The following is a 15,935-nucleotide window of genomic DNA, read 5'->3' as shown; positions in this document are numbered from 1 at the left end:
GAACACAGTAGGGCCTCTTTGAAAAGTCCTGAACACTGTATGAGCTTCTCCGTGGTTTTGATAAAACACATTCTACACAAAGAACACTGCAAACTGGGAAGCATCATAGCTTTGTTTTAAATATTTGTAAGTTTTTAGCTTATGATATTTTCTGAACTTTGTGTTCTACACAAGCAAGTCCTGTAAGGAACTATACTCTTCATGTATTAATTTATCAAATATTATATATACAAATACTATGTCTAGAAACAAGGTACTGTGTTCATTGCTGTAGGCATGCAAAAATTTAAAAATAACATTGTCAAGGAGCTTATAGAGAACTACAGGCAATAAACTCATGTGTGTAACAGTAATAATACAAGACAGAAGTAATAGTTCACAAAGGAGATTAAGTGTAGCAGAGAAAAGAAAAGATCACTTGCAGCCAGGACTACCAGGAAAGAATTTTAAAAAGACATAGCATTTGATTTAGACTTTAAAGAAAGATGATGTTTAAGATCTGTGGAGAAGCAGAGGAGGGCATTCAAGGTCAAGGGAATATAAACCGTAGATACTAGCACTGAGAATAGGAAAACTACAGTGTATAAACAAGGAACAGCAAATGGTAAAAACAAAAGTGGATTAGTTGCTTGGGATATGGTCTTGAAGGTCCCTGTATTGACAAGGAGGTAAATTATTTCATGTTCTTGTTATTTAAACTTTGAAAATACATTACTAGGTACTTAGCATTTTATGATACATATAAAGCATGGTACCAGCCAGGTGTGGTGGCTTATGCCTGTAATCCCAGCACTTTGGGAGGCCAAGGCGAGTGTAACACCCAAGGTCAGGGGTCCGAGACCAGCCTGACCAACATGGCAAAACCCCGCCTCTAGTGAAAATAACATAAATTAGCCAGATTGGAGGCACATGCCTCTAATCCCAGCTACTTGGGAGGCTGAAATGGGAGAATTGCTTGAACCTGGGAGGAGGAGGTTGCAGTGAGCCGAGATCGAGCCACTGCACTCCAGCCTGGGTGACAGAACAAGACTCCATCTCCAAAAAAAAAAAAAAAAAAAAAAAAAAAAAAAGGTACCCACTGATCTGAATTTGCCTTTTGAATTTCCAGTTCAAAACACGATAAACACATGTATGTTTTAAAGAAAAATAAACTTGTGAATGTAAATTGTGGCTATCATCCTAAAATAGCTGGTTGACAGGGAAGTAAATTAAAGGATAATACGTACATACAAAAGAAAAGGCGATGAGGGTCCCCTTCCTGCCCCTCTGCCCCCCCACCTTGAAGTGGCTGGCATTGAGAAATGAAGCAAGGGCAGAAGGAATTTTAAACATGCTTGGCCTTTAAGATCTATAAAAAGGAGGCATGCTATTTATATATGACCTACTTACAAATACCCCTCATTTTAGGTAGCTACCCAGGACAGCCATCAGAACTTAATTCTGGATATTCTAGATTCTCACAGCTCTAGCAGTAAAAAGCAATTTCCCCTGAAAACATGATTATACATTGTGGTTAGTTTCTACAGTACTGATATCTGGTGCTATACTCAAGTTCACAGTCTTTTACGGCTAATCTGAAACTTGTGAAAGAAAATCCACTATTAGTTTATAAAAAGGTTAAAACATCACTAAAGTACAGAAAAACCACAAGTAACTCCATATATTCCATATGCCTACCCCGTAGATTCCCTAATTGTCAAGACTTTGCCACACTGGCTTTTCTTATGTGGTTTTTCTTTTTCCTTGAGGCATCATAAAGCAAATTCCAGGCATTGTCATTTCAGTCCTACTACTTCAGTTTGTAGCTCTTACCTGCATGAGTATTCTCATAGCTGTAAACTAAAAATAAAATCCTAAACCCTCCAGCAACCAACTGAATGAAACCCTCCCCACCGGGCCAAGGGGACCCCAGAGCAACCTAAAAAATTGAATCCCCAATCATGATGGGAAGGGAGGCTGGACATGCCTCAATACACCCCTTCTTTTTGGAGTTTAGGCACCCCGACCAGCATTAACATTAAAACAGAGATCATGAGACTGAAAAACTGAATTTTTGTGGCACTAAGATACCAAATTCCAACCTGATTCTGGTATAGCATCATATGACAGAAGACCCTGAAGGACATAAAAATATTTTACCCCAAAATATATTTCTTTGACATCTTTTGAAATGGCCCTGAAAGCTTTCTTTGCTGGGGGAAATTTGTATCTGTAGGCAATCTCCATTAATGCAGCCAGGCCATTGCTGGATCTAGGGGATATGAACCAAGAGTCTGACACATTTTAAGGTCTGAAAAGCAACATTTACTACCTATTTTCTTTAAAGGATGTTGCCTGGAGGCTTCATCTACATGACAAGAACCTTCGTCTTCACAATCCCCCTTATCATAATTCAAGCATCTCTTTCCACTGACTTCAAGTCCTGAGACAAAGCATAACTCTTTCAACCAATTGCCAATCAGAAAATATTTGAATTCACCCATAAGGTCCCATTCCAAGATATCCTGCAACCAATGTACACCTTTCATGTACTACGATTTTCCCTACAATTCCTATCTCCCTTAAATGTATGAAACCAACCTGTAACCTGACTGCCTTGGGCACACTTTTCTCAGGACCTCTTTTCACTGTCCCCCCACCCCTGGCCATGGTCACTCATATTGGCTCAGATTAAACCTCTTTAAATGTTTTACAGAGTTTGGTTTTTCCATCAACATAGCTAACCTTCATGAGTTTAACACACTTAACCTTAAACTATATTTTGTATCATCTAAAAGCAATCAGTACTGAAATCACCCCTGTTGTCTCAAACACGTTGTTTTGTTCAGACGGTTTATTTAAGAATTCGAAGAAGGTGCACACGTCACATTTGATGGTTGTGTCTGCTAAAACAGAATCTGAGCTGGGCATGGTGGCTAATGCCTGTAATCTTAACACTTTGGGAGGCCGAGCCTGGTGGATCATCTGAGGTCAGGAGTTCGAGACCAGCCTGGCCAACATGCCAGAAAACCCCGTGCCTACTAAATATGCAAAAATTAGCCAGGCATGGTAGCGCACGCCTGTAATCCCAGTTACTCGGGAGGCTGAGGAAGGAAAGTTGCTTGAACTGGGGAGGTGGAGGTTGCAGTGAGCCGAGATCGCACCACTGCACTCCAGCCTGTGCAACAGCAGCGAGACTCCATCTCAAAAAAAAAAAAGAAACCAAAAAAAAGAAACATAATCTGGAGCAACCCACTTCTCTACCTCCCCTTTTTACATGCCCCTAATTTGTTACTTAAGTCGGGTCTGTTTTCTTACAAAACATAAGATGTTTAGCATTTGCCTCTTTGTTTCCTTGTGGTATTGTTAGATTGCTCCTTTGTACCCCCAAATACATGTTCCAATTGGATAGTGTCAGTTTCCTGTACATTAATACTTTCCTTGAGCATAAACAAATAAGATGAAGGAGTCTAGTGGGATGAACACAAGCTATTTTTTCAAAGACAGGCAGAAATGTATTTTAATGATACTTTACCACTTACTTGCTATGTAACTTTGAATACATTATTTAACGTCTCCAAGTTAGTTACACTGGTTTCCTTAAGAGTATGCCAATAATTTCATGGAGTTGTTATGAAGATTAAATACAGTCTGTAAGAGATCAAATGCAATGCCAAGCACATATGATAAGCTCGATAAAACTGGCAGCTATTTATAGAGCTATCTCAGTGTACCCCAAGCTCCCGTTTTGGTAAGAGTCTCCTAAAGGACAAATCTGCTTGCTACAATTATCAAGACTTTTGATTTATTTCCCATATCTTCCTAATTATGAAAAGAACAGCTGGCTATCTTTTAGAAAAATCTAAATTATGAGTGAGTAGTGTCAAAAGACAAAATCGCAACAAATTTAGTTTAAAGATCTCAGTTGGCTATATTGGCTATTCTAGAATCAGAAAACCCTTCACTCCACAAAATAGAATCAGTGTTTCACAGAGCTGAGCCAAAGAGGTCGGCTTTATAAACAGAGAAGGGCCCAAGAAAGCAGAAAGCAAGAACACAAAGTGCATTGTTCATTTCAAACTTACTTCCTTTGTAAGGCAGGAGCAGGAAAATGGAACAATAGAGAAATAACCAATTGGTTAACATCACGTTACTTTTTATGGTAAGGATTAAAGCAGTTATCCCTTTCTCCTGATAGAGAGACAGTCACATAACTTAATTTCAGTTTGGTGACCTGAAATTACGGCGTGAATTACTGCATTTTGATTTTTAGTCTGTTGGGGCCTAGTGCAGGAGCTTAGTCCAAAACAATGGCCTCCTATAATTTTTATTTAACAAGTAATTTAAAATAAACCCAATTTAAACCTAATTCTACTACATGAGGCAACTATTTACAGAGTCTTGACAAGATGGTCTAGGCCAAAATACCTAACAGTGTTTATATGCATGGGAAGGAAAGAATTTATGAGCAAGATTTGATGTTTCAGCCCTCCCCGCTAACTGAAGGCAGGAGGGTACTCTGTCCAAGGAATCCGTAGTCAGTCTTTCCTGGGGCAGAACAGTGGTTTTGGTGTCTTGGCAGGCAGCATTCTGCTTATGAGGGGGTTTCTCATAAACTCCCTTCCTCTGGGGGCTTTCTGAAGCTTCTTCTGAGTACTTGATGGTAAGCTGTCTCTCTCTCAAGGCTGCTGTTGTTGCTGCTACATTGGCATCTCTTGGCATGGTGGCATGTTGACAGTAATGCTTCATTGCTAAAGGTTACCTACTTCATTTCTTCCATTTCACACTGAAAGTGTGAAAGAAGGAGCTATGATTACATAAATCTTTCATACTATTCTATTGGCATGATTATACTACTTGTTGTATATGATACTACTATATGATCAGCATATACTTGTTACAAATGCAGAAGACAGAAATATGGCTATCTGCAATGTGCCATAAACTAGGATGGTGATTCTCAAAGAAAAGTCCAGTAACTCCCTGTATCAAAATCATCTGGGATGATAGTTAGAAATGTATATTTCTGGGCCTTGCCTCAGACCTAGGAAATCAAAATCTCTGGAAGATGGACCTAAGATTCTGCATTTTAACACGCACACCATAGTTTGAAAATCTGTGAGATAACATGGGAGGAAAATTCCCAGAGTTGAAGAACTTGTCCTAGAGTTACATGGGTATAAAATGGAGAAGCTGATATTTTAATCCAGGACTACCCGACTTCAAAGACTATGTTGATTCCACTACGCTACACTTCTTCTTTTCTTTCTTTCTTTCTTTTTTTTTTTTTTTTTTTTTTGAGATGGAGTTTCATTCTTGTTACCCAGGCTGGAGTGCAGTGGCACAATCTCGGCTCACTGCAGCCTCCGCCTCCCAGGTTCAAGCGATTCTCCTGCCTCAGTCTCTTGAGTAGCTGAGACTACAGGCACGAATCACCATGCCCAGCTAATTTTTGTATTTTTAGTAGAGACGGGATTTCACCATATTGGCCAGGTTGGTCTCAATCTCTTGACCTCATGATCTGCCCGCCTCGGCCTCCCAAAGTGCTGGGATTACAGGCATGAGCCACTGCATCTGGCCTCCACTATGATACATTTCTAATTGCCAATGACAGTCAAATAATTTTCACTAAACCACTCCTACAATTGTATATACGATTTAGCTTATTAATGGACTCATATATTTCCAATACCTTAGGATGCTTCATAATTTCTTTTTCCCCTTCCTTTCTGGTAGAGAGATTTATTGGAGTGGGGTATAGGCCATTCTTTCCCTTTAATCTCTAGTAGTTCCTTTGTTTACTCTCCAGCTCCCAGCCCCTCCCTTCCTTCCACCCTCTAATCTTTCTCCTTGTCCTTCTCAAGTGAATGAATTTCCAGTATCAAGTTCTAGCAAGTTTAAAATAAAAACTGAAAATGCAATGCAGAGCCTTGGTACCATTTTGCAGAATATTTTTAGATTATTTGCATTTATTTACCACAGCTATTTTGTATGTGATATTGGAAATGGTAATCATGTTCTGATCATAACTCTGCCCCTGATTTAATGACAACACATGGAAAAGCTATGATTCCCCCTTTCCAGAAATTTAGAAAAAGAAGGGAATGAAAAGACTGGAAACAAAGAAAAAGATCCACATTCAAACACTGGAGATTTATTCTGAAGATAGAGTCATGCCATCTTTACCAATGATGAAACATGTCAAGGTGAATGTTATTAAAGTTCTGGTCATTTGTGGTGTTAAGTTGTGTGAGATCCATTTGTAATCCAGTTAGCAAAGAGGGAGATATCTGGCTTAGAGTTCAGGAGCCTCTAATCAGGTCTAGAGTCAGGGCAGCTTTCTGCTTAAAACAGGCTTTAATCTGAAGTCCTGAATGAATGACTAGAAATCGGCTTCTCCTGATTGAAATTTTCTTGCTCCAGAAATACAGTATATGTCTAGAATCCTGAAATGCAAGCCCTTGGGAGACAACAGAAGAGGACCTGAGGGAAAGAGAGCTGCAACAAGAACTCCCAACTTCCCAGTCTGTCTCCAGAGGAATTCTAAGAGCTAAGGTTCCCAGGCTTGCCATGCAAATAAGCATATGCTAGGGGTTTTAAACCATAGTCAAGGGAAAAAGGCTTTCACCTGGTCTTTTCACATTTCGATTTTCAAGACTGCAGATTACATTTTCTGGTTTATTTTTTAAAAAATTTTCCTCTAGAATTATTTCTTACTAGGTCTTTCATTATTTTATTAAATTGCAGGTGATTGAAGTTTGGTGTACAAATGATCCCTTCACCCAGGTAGTGGGCATAGTTTCCGACAGGTAGTTTTGCAACCCTCTTTCCCCACCCTCTCCCCTCTAGTAGTCCCCAGTATCTATTGTCCCCATCTTTATGTCCAAGTGTACTCAATGTTTAGCTCCCACTTATAAGTAAGATCGTGTGGTATTGGTGTTATATTCTTTTTGTTGGGGAAAGGAGACACTGGTGTAAAGAATTATTCTGAAATAAGGGATGTTGAATTTCATTTCCTCCTAGTTAGATTCACACAGGTTCTTCTTCCCTCAGCTCTGTTTCTTCCACCTGGTGGGAGAGGATATCTTCAGTCCCCTCTGTCTCTGCCAATTATGGGTGGTTGTACTTGGTTCTAGAGCTAATCCTGATTAAGCAAGGAAGTCTGTAGGCAGCAGGATGTCCCCAATAGTGAGACCTGGAATTAGTATTTGGTGCTTCTAGAATAAGCCTTGGACATTTTCATGTCGACTAGACACACATTTCTCCTAATCAGTGTTTGCTCAGTGCAAACAACTGGATGGCCACATCACTTCCCTCGACAGCCCAGGAGCTCCTTTCCATTTTCCGAAGCTAAGTAGATTAGGTTGCATCCATGACATGCACTTGGGTTTTCCAGGCTCCATGACATTTTCCATGTATCTGGGCTTCTGCTCCAAACTAGACCAACTGCTCTCCTACTTAACTCCAACGACAGCCATTTTGTTACTACTACTGCTACAATGATCCATCTGCTGAATCTATTTCTTGGGGTCCACAGCCCTATGACAACAGGTTTGCCTCTAAACAGCCAGACTCACACAGCTCAGTGAGTTTTACTAATTCAGTTTCTGCTTCCAGCCCAAATTATTAGTCCCATCATGTCCTGAAGGTGTACTACCTTAGTTAATGATGCTGACTTCCTCTGCCCCTTCTCACCCCAAAGTTATTTCCCCTAGAAAAGGTAGTTAACATCATATCTGATCATCAGAGATCAACCCAAAATTCTTGCAATATGTACTGTTTCAAAGTAATTTACATAAAAGAAGAAAATAATGTCTCATTACTATACTAATTCAGGTCTTATATGAAGAAATTAGGTTGCCATCCAACTTTTGATGTATCCTTTCAGCCCAGACCTCTCTTGTAAGTTTCATATCCATATATCTAAGTTAGGTGTATCTACCTGGATGTATATGAGGTATCAAACTCAGCATATCACACACTGAAACTCATACTTTTTACTTGTGTCCTTCCCTACTTCTCTCTCCAATGACAGTAGCTTTTTAGATTTCAATAATCCATAGTCTTTTGCCTAGCCTGACCTTGACCTGTGAAAAAAACAGCTAGCTCCTGCATGAAAAATAAAATACAGAGCATAAAACCTTTTACAGATTGAAAATAATGGGCCCATGTTGGATAAATTATTTTTTTGCTAACTACAATAGCAGTGTTTTAAACACTCAGCTAAAGTCTGCCATGTGGGAAATAATAAATGAAACAATATTTATTTTAACAAATATTTACTATATGCTAGGCACTGTTCTAAGAGTTTTGTAAATATTAATTCACTTAACACACATAATATTTTTATGAGGTAGTTACTGTAACTGTATTTTTTAAAAGAGGATAATGATTCACAGAGAGTTCGGAAACTAGTATAAGGTCACAGGACCAGGATTTGAGCCAGGTAGTTTGCTTCCAGAACCCAGGCGCTCAGCTACTGCACTGTGCTACTTCTCCATGTGTGGTGTAGAAACATGGGGAAAAGGGAAAATATTTGTCATGGCAAAATTTTATTTGTTACCTTTGGCATTATTTACAATTATAAAATATTATTCACATATTATAATACCAGTCATGTGGAGTAGTTGGGTAGATAAGTTATTATCATTGCAGAAACTACATATTGCAGAACTAATGTCTTTATAGAAGAGGGACTTTGCTTTTTCTATTCATATGTAAGAGACATACAACTGATACTAGTGTACACTATTAACCTCATTCAAAAGGCTAACTACAGGATATCTTCTATGAGGAATTTTATCTACTGTATTTCTCTGGCACACGTGGACGCAATACCTCATTGCTTTTCACTTGTGATGATGTCATTTTTTTATTGCTCTACATCATCTATCCATTGAACATGTTGCTTGATATGTGTCCTCTGTAAGTACATAGCAAGATTCTCAAAGCCTAGAAAAGTATCTTGTAATTTTTTTTTTTTTTGGAGATGAAGTCTCGCTTTTTCACCAGGCTGGAGTGCAGTGGCGCAATCTCGGCTCCCTGCAACCTCCGACTCCCTGGTTCAAGCGATTCTCCTGCCTCAGTCTCCCAAGTACCTGGGATTACAGGCATGCACTACCACACCCAGGTAATTTTTGTATTTTTAGTAGAGACGGGGCTTCACCATCTTGGCCAGGCTGGTCTCAATCTCCTGACCTCGTGTTCCACCCACCTCGGCCTCCCAAAGTGCTGGGATTACAGGCATGAGCCACTGCACCTGGCCCGAGAAGTATCTTGTATTTATATATTGCAATGACTCTTCATACTAAAGCATCATATCCCTCCAGTTCTGAATTTCTCTTGAGCTTCACAATGTTATTCTGAGCATGGAAGCAATATAATTTAACTGTAATTTATAAAGCTGAATAAAGTTGTACATATATAATGCCCAGCAGCAGGTACTTCAAACTCTACATATCCCAAAACTAAAAAAAAATTTTTTCCATCAAATCTGCGCCTCCTCAATATTTTCACCTTCAGTAGCAGAAATTTTTCACCCATGACTTTTCTTTCCCATTCACCAAATTTTAAAATTCCTCCATCACAAATGCCTCTTCTGCCACCTCTTTTTAATTTCCACTAGTCCTGACCATGTGCAGGTCATAATTATCTGCCTCATAGACCACTGCAGTAGTCTTCTAATAGATTGCTCTGAATCCAATTTCTAATTAGTAGAATCCATCCTTTGTATTCCTCCCCATGCTGCATTTCCAAATATTGATATGATATACTTATTCAATCAAAACAATTTATACAGAATGTAGTCCAAATGCTTTACCATGGCATTCAAGGCTCTCCATATACTGGACTTGGATTCCTAGCTGGCTAGCTCATTGAGGTTACGAGTATGTTTCTTAAAATATCTGGATAGAGCAGTTAAGTTCTCTGTGTCTCTGGAGGTGTGTGTATATTTATGTATACATATTTGTTTTATTGATGGGATCATTAACATTACTGTCATGCATCATGATGGCTTAGCTGGAAATGTTGTCAAATAAAAAACAGGGCCAGACAGTAGCTGAAGTGGCAAAAACACTGTATTCAGGAACTACTGCAGTAAGAGAAAAGAGATCTCAATACAGAGCTGGGCTCAATTCCAAATACAGCATGGACAAGTGGGGATTTAAAGCCAAAGGGGCGTTGGGTCAAGTGGATGGAAACTTACTAATAGGAAACTTCAGGGGTGGGAGGGTTCTGATTAAACAGACCTAATAGGATATTTGCTGAAGGCAGGCCAGTGTGGTCAGATACTATGGTAGAAAATGAAGAATTTGATCAGGTATCGATGGTAATCAGGTATGAAGGGTTGGGGTTTCTCTCTCAATGGCTATAGCAAGACTCTTGCTACAACTCGGTGATTCAGGCTCCACAGGATTGGAAGCCAAGGTCAAAGCCTGATCGGAAAGAAGACTTAGATGAGCCTGACCAAAGTTCAGCCAAGGAGAGTTTTTGCCAGTGTATTCACACTCCGTGTGTGTGTGGTGTGTGTGTCTCTGTACTATTCTAATTTACCAGGCAGGGGCTCTCCGGCCATGAGAGCAGTGTCACCATCTTTTGGGTAGAACAGCAGACACAGAGAAGGCCTACTGTGGACAGTTAACTACCTGGCTCTTTTTTTAGCATGGGAAAGGAAGGAGAGTCCTGATTTTCTTTCAATATTTCTCAGGTATATTGATCTGACCCCCAAATTACATTAAGATCTGCAGTGATAAAACCATTACCCAAAAAACTCACTGTCTTTTATCACTTATATCCTCAGCATTATCATCAGCAATTGTCTTAATATAAGTCTGGAGGCAAAAAAAAGGCTTACACCAAGTATGCATACAAAAGGGCCAAATACATTCAGCAGCAAAACTCCCAAAGCAGATACCGCCGGGGACCTGCAGGAGCGCTTCCGCAAATCTCGCGAGATAGCAGGCAGCGATCCCTTTTGCTCCGGTTTCTCGTGAGAGCCCGGGGCTTCAGCTTCCCGTTTGCGGAGCCCGCGGCGGCGTTTCCTGGGGCAACAGCAATGGCGGGCTCGCTGTCCGAGCGGTTCTTCTCGCTGGAGCTGCTGGTGGACTGGGTGCGTTTGGAAGCTCGGCTGATGCCGCCCCCCGCTGCCGCAGTGGAGCAGGAGGAAGAAGAGGAGGAAAAGGAGCAGGGGGAGGCCTCGTCGCCGCGCGGTGTGTGCCCCGCCGTGGCCTTCCGCCTGCTGGACTTCCCCACGCTGTTGGTTTACCCTCCTGACGGCCCTGGCGCTCCCGCCCCCGAACCGTGGCCCGGCGTGATCCGCTTCGGTCGCGGCAAGTCCTGCCTCTTCCGCCTGCAGCCTGCTACCCTGCACCGCCGGCTCCTGCGGACCCCGCTTGCCACCTTGCTGCTGCAGCTGCCCCCCGGGCGCCCGACGCCCACCCCACAGCTCCTGGGGGCCTGCGACATTTCGCTGGCCACCGCGGCCCGCAGGGTTGTGGGGCCGGCCGCCTCCGGATGCTCCCACCGTCACCGGGGACGTTTCCCCCTGCATAATCAAGTGGGCGAGCGGACTGGGGATATTGCACTGGCCTACCGCCTGACTGACCTGGGAAGCCGCCTGCTGGGCCAACTTGAGCGGCCCCTCACCGTCACCCCCACAGGAGGCGGAGCGGAGGTCAGTCCCCAAACCCAGCAGGAAAGACAGCAGCTACAGCAGCCAGCCTCACAGCCAAGCCCCAGAGAGGCTGATAGGCCGCTGGGGGAGTTAGAAATCCCAGAGGCACAGAAGGATTTGAAGGAAATGGTTCTCCAAAGTAAGGCTGAATCTGATAATGTGGGTTCTGTGGAGAATAGCAAAACCAGTTCTGTTGTTACATGTTCAAGTGCTGTCAGTGGGAGAAATGTTAGCTCCCTAAATGAGGAAGTCACAGAGTTGGACATGGAGACCAATATATTTTGCCCTCCTCCTTTGTATTACACTAACTTGACCCAAGAAAAACCGCCCCCTGCACAGGCTAAAATCACCATTGAGCCTCAAATGAATGTACCTGAGGAATTGGATGGTGCTTCTCCTGAAAAAAAGCGTGTAAATCCCCCAACAGACACGAGTTGTCTAAAACATCCAAGTTCTGCAACACAAGAGCATCCTCCAGTGCTTGTAAATCCTCCACATATTCAGGATATAGGAGCAACTAATCAAACATGTCAAACTGAACAAAATAGAATTAATACAATAAGGCAGTTGCCTTTGTTAAATGCTTTGTTAGTTGAGTTGTCGTTGTTGTATGACCAACCTGTGACAAGTCCTGCTCATATACATCCTCACCTAGCCTGGTTATACAGGAATGAGGATAAGAAGTCACCCGAATCTTCTGCCAAATCCACATGCCAGTCTGAATCCAAGAAGGATAAGCGTTCTATGGGGGGATGTGAGAAGTCAGTGAGTCTTCAGTATAAAAAGAGCCAAATTGAAAACTGTAAGAAAGATAAATATTCTGAAAAGAGCAGTGGTACCTTCCAAAAAAGAGTTCCAAAAGGGAGGCTACTTTATGGCTTAACAAATACATTAAGACTACGTTTAAAGCTGACAAATCCTGATATGTTGGTGGTACATGAAAAAAGAGAACTATATAGAAAATCACAGTCACAAATGTTGGGTACAAAATTCAGAATTCCATCATCCAAAGTTAAACTATTAAGCTCTGCAGAACAAAGTCAGGAGCCACAACTGCCTAAAGATGAGTATTTAGATTCAGATGCATCTTTTACTGAAAATAGTGATACCTCAAGACAAATCAGTGGAGTTTTTGATGATCCCAGAACAAGTAAAGGAACTAAACTGAAATATGCAACTGAAAAAAAGACAGTTGATTGTAGTAAAAATAGAATCAATAATGTTTCATTGGAAGAAGTTGTGAGTCCTGCAAATTCCATTATTCCAGAAAGGCTCACCCCTACAAATATTTTGGGAGGAAATGTGGAAATGAAAATCCAAAGTCCGTGTGTTTTCCAACAGGATGCTGTTGTTGACAGAATTGTAGATAAAGAAATAGGTATTAGACAAGTCAAAACCACAGATAATGACATTCTTATGGCTGATGTAAGTGACAATAGACCAGATAAGAATAGTTGCTATGAAAACATCTCAGAACTAAAGTATTCGGATGACTTGTCTAGCCCTTGCTATTCTGAAGATTTCTGTACCACTGAGGACACCAGCAGAAGTAAAGCTCATGATAGCAGTTCAAGGACAGAAAATCCAAAACATAGTCAATATACAAGGAAGTCTAGTGAAACAAGAGTGTCCAAAAAGAAAGCTAGTAGTGACAAGAGTTCTATCCTTAGCCCACCTTTTTCAGCTGGGTCACCTGTCCACTCATACAGAAAATGTCATATTTCAAAGACTCAGGATAAAAGTTTGGAGGAAGCATCTAGCATCTCGGCTAGTGATTTATCTTCATCACATTGGACTGGCGAGAAAGAAAACCGGTTAGATCAAAACAGTATGCACAATTCTAAAATTACAAAGAGAGGTCAAGACATCTCTGTTAAAACCAGAAGTAGTTGGAAATCTTTAGAAAAAAGCCAGTCACTACGAACATCCCAAGTGAGTTCTTACCTGCCTTCAAATGTGTCCGAACTAGAACTTAATGTCCTGGATAGCAGTACATCAGATCACTTTGAAGAAGAGAGTGATGATGTTGGTTCACTAAATATTTCCAAGCAATGCAAAGATATTTGTGAATTATTAATAAATAAACTTCCAGGATACACAGTGTAAAAATACATGCTTTTAAAAAACTTTCAACAACCTATGTGTACTGTTAGTGAAAAAAATTTTAAAGCTGTTTTAGTTCATGAATTATGTGAATAATTTTTTAAAGAAATATGAATGTTACTCCTTTGATGTTTAAATAGTATTCTACCATTAAATCTGATAATATTGACTATTAAATCATATAAAGATTTCTTTTTAAATTGTTTAATCATAAGAATAAAAGTATATCTTTCTAAATTGTCTCTCAAAGTGTCTACAGTATTCATCATTCTAAAGCTGACTTCATGCACAGCACTGAAAAAAGAAGGCTAGTGAGTAAGGACAGCCTCAAATTTTAATTGGAACAAATTATTTAACAAATATAGAAGACTTACTGTGTTAGATGCAGAAAGATGCAGAATCTCTCTATGATAGAGCCCTTGCTGTTTTAGAGCTTACAGTTGTATGTAGATAAGAAGTCGTCTTGACATATACATATCCCATGTCCCCAATAGGTGAAGTTGCTTTTATATGCTGTCATAGTGCTCTGCACCTTTTCTTTGAAAACCACAATTTGTGTAATTACTTAAAGTTTGTCTTCCACTAACCTTCAGTTGTGTGATGGGATCATATTTGCTACACATCAGTATATTTTTGTATCTAGCACAATTCCTGGCATGTGGCTGCAATGCAATAAAAACATTTGTTGAAAAAAATGAAGCCCAGGCATTTAAAATACCTAATGGGAGGGTTTAGAGTGAAGCAGCAAAAATAAGCAGATTCCCTAAAAATAAACCTGCAGAAAATCCTTATTGGAGATATGTTTGACTGTAATATTTTTGTTTTGCTTGATATAAATAGCCGTCAGGTGTTCTTTGAAATATTTGGAAAGGAGAACTTAAAAAGGTGTCTTTCTATACAGTTTCTGATATAGGAGTTCAGTTTCTTGTCATTTCAGTTTGTTCAATGGTTATTTTTAGTGTATGAAAATTTGTTTTTATGAAATCCAGTGATAATTTATAATTTATTCCATTGGTTTTATATTTAGACTTTATTCTGTGTTCAAATATTTACATATATTTTCTTCTAGCTGTGTTATACTTTAATTTTTAGACTTTTAAATATATCTAACATTTTTGAATGTATGAAGTGAGGTTCTAATTTCCTTTCTTTACAGGTAATTAATTATATAGGTATTCTGAATGATCATAATACTAGAATATAGATAGATGGTAAAAAGAGAGAAGAGGATGTTATATTTTGGGGAGCAATATGAATGAAAGAATGATGATGGGAATGAGCCTGATATATTTATGGGACAATTTAAAATATTATCTTGAGTAGAATGATAGATTCATGCTACAGAGTGGTAGAAAGGACATTTGTTGAGCAAGGAAAGTGCCAGATTACAGACAGCCTCAAATGCTAAGCATAATAACAGAGTTCTAAAAAATAGGAACAACAGATGATTTTAGGTTATAAATGAGCACTAGTAAGTAGTCATGACGTTTTGAATATTTTAAATTATTGAAAATAATAGGCAGAGAAATTATATCTGTAAAATTTTTGAAATATGAAAGGTTTCTATGGCTAGTGGCTATGATCTTAATTTTTCTAAAATACAAAGCGTATAGTATAACATTTCACAAAATCAAAATATTTTAATGCCAGGTATTGTAACTAGATGTTTAATGATGTCAACTGTGTAAATTGTTTAATAGCAATTTGTCATTACTATGGAAGAGACAATAAAAATATAAGCAATATCAGAATCATCAAAGAAATAATTCCTTATAAACCAACGTTTTATTTGGTAGAGAGTAAGTCATTGTCTGTGGTAAGAATAGGTAAAATGATTAATTTAGCATGTCTAAGGTACAAGACCAAAGAAGTAATGCATTTTAAATTACAAAACTGAGCAGCTGAATCTGCTTCTCTTTGAGTTAATCCATGAATACTTATTTCTAGAATTGTGATAATTGTTTCTTCTAGTCTAATTCTAGTGAAAAATATCTGTTTTCATGTATTTAGTGCTTCCTATTACATTCTACAAATTCTAGTCCATGTTTTAATTCTACAATCTATAAGCTTATTTTAAGAGAATTTTGTAATATATACTATTCATAGAGACTTATTTATCTCCTTAATTGCTTAAAATTATTGAAACATGAAATAGTATTTCAAGTCACAAGTAAGGGAG

General features: G+C 39.4%; 1 protein-coding gene across 1 annotated transcript; it reads left to right on the top strand.

The window, feature by feature from the left end:
* The first annotated feature begins 10,970 nt into the window (after positions 1–10,970).
* Positions 10,971–15,637, top strand: LOC105464125 (microtubule associated protein 10). The gene has a single exon (XM_011711798.2). The coding sequence runs from the start codon at positions 11,036–11,038 to the stop codon at positions 13,757–13,759; it is 2,724 nt and encodes a 907-aa protein (XP_011710100.2). The 5' UTR covers positions 10,971–11,035; the 3' UTR covers positions 13,760–15,637.
* The last annotated feature ends 298 nt before the right edge of the window (positions 15,638–15,935 follow it).

Source organism: Macaca nemestrina, chromosome 1 (genome assembly GCF_043159975.1).
Source record: "Macaca nemestrina isolate mMacNem1 chromosome 1, mMacNem.hap1, whole genome shotgun sequence".
Classification (NCBI taxonomy): Eukaryota; Metazoa; Chordata; class Mammalia; order Primates; family Cercopithecidae; genus Macaca; species Macaca nemestrina.
The sequence above is the reverse complement of the archived record's forward strand: the minus strand, read 5'-3'. Positions and strand labels throughout refer to the sequence as shown.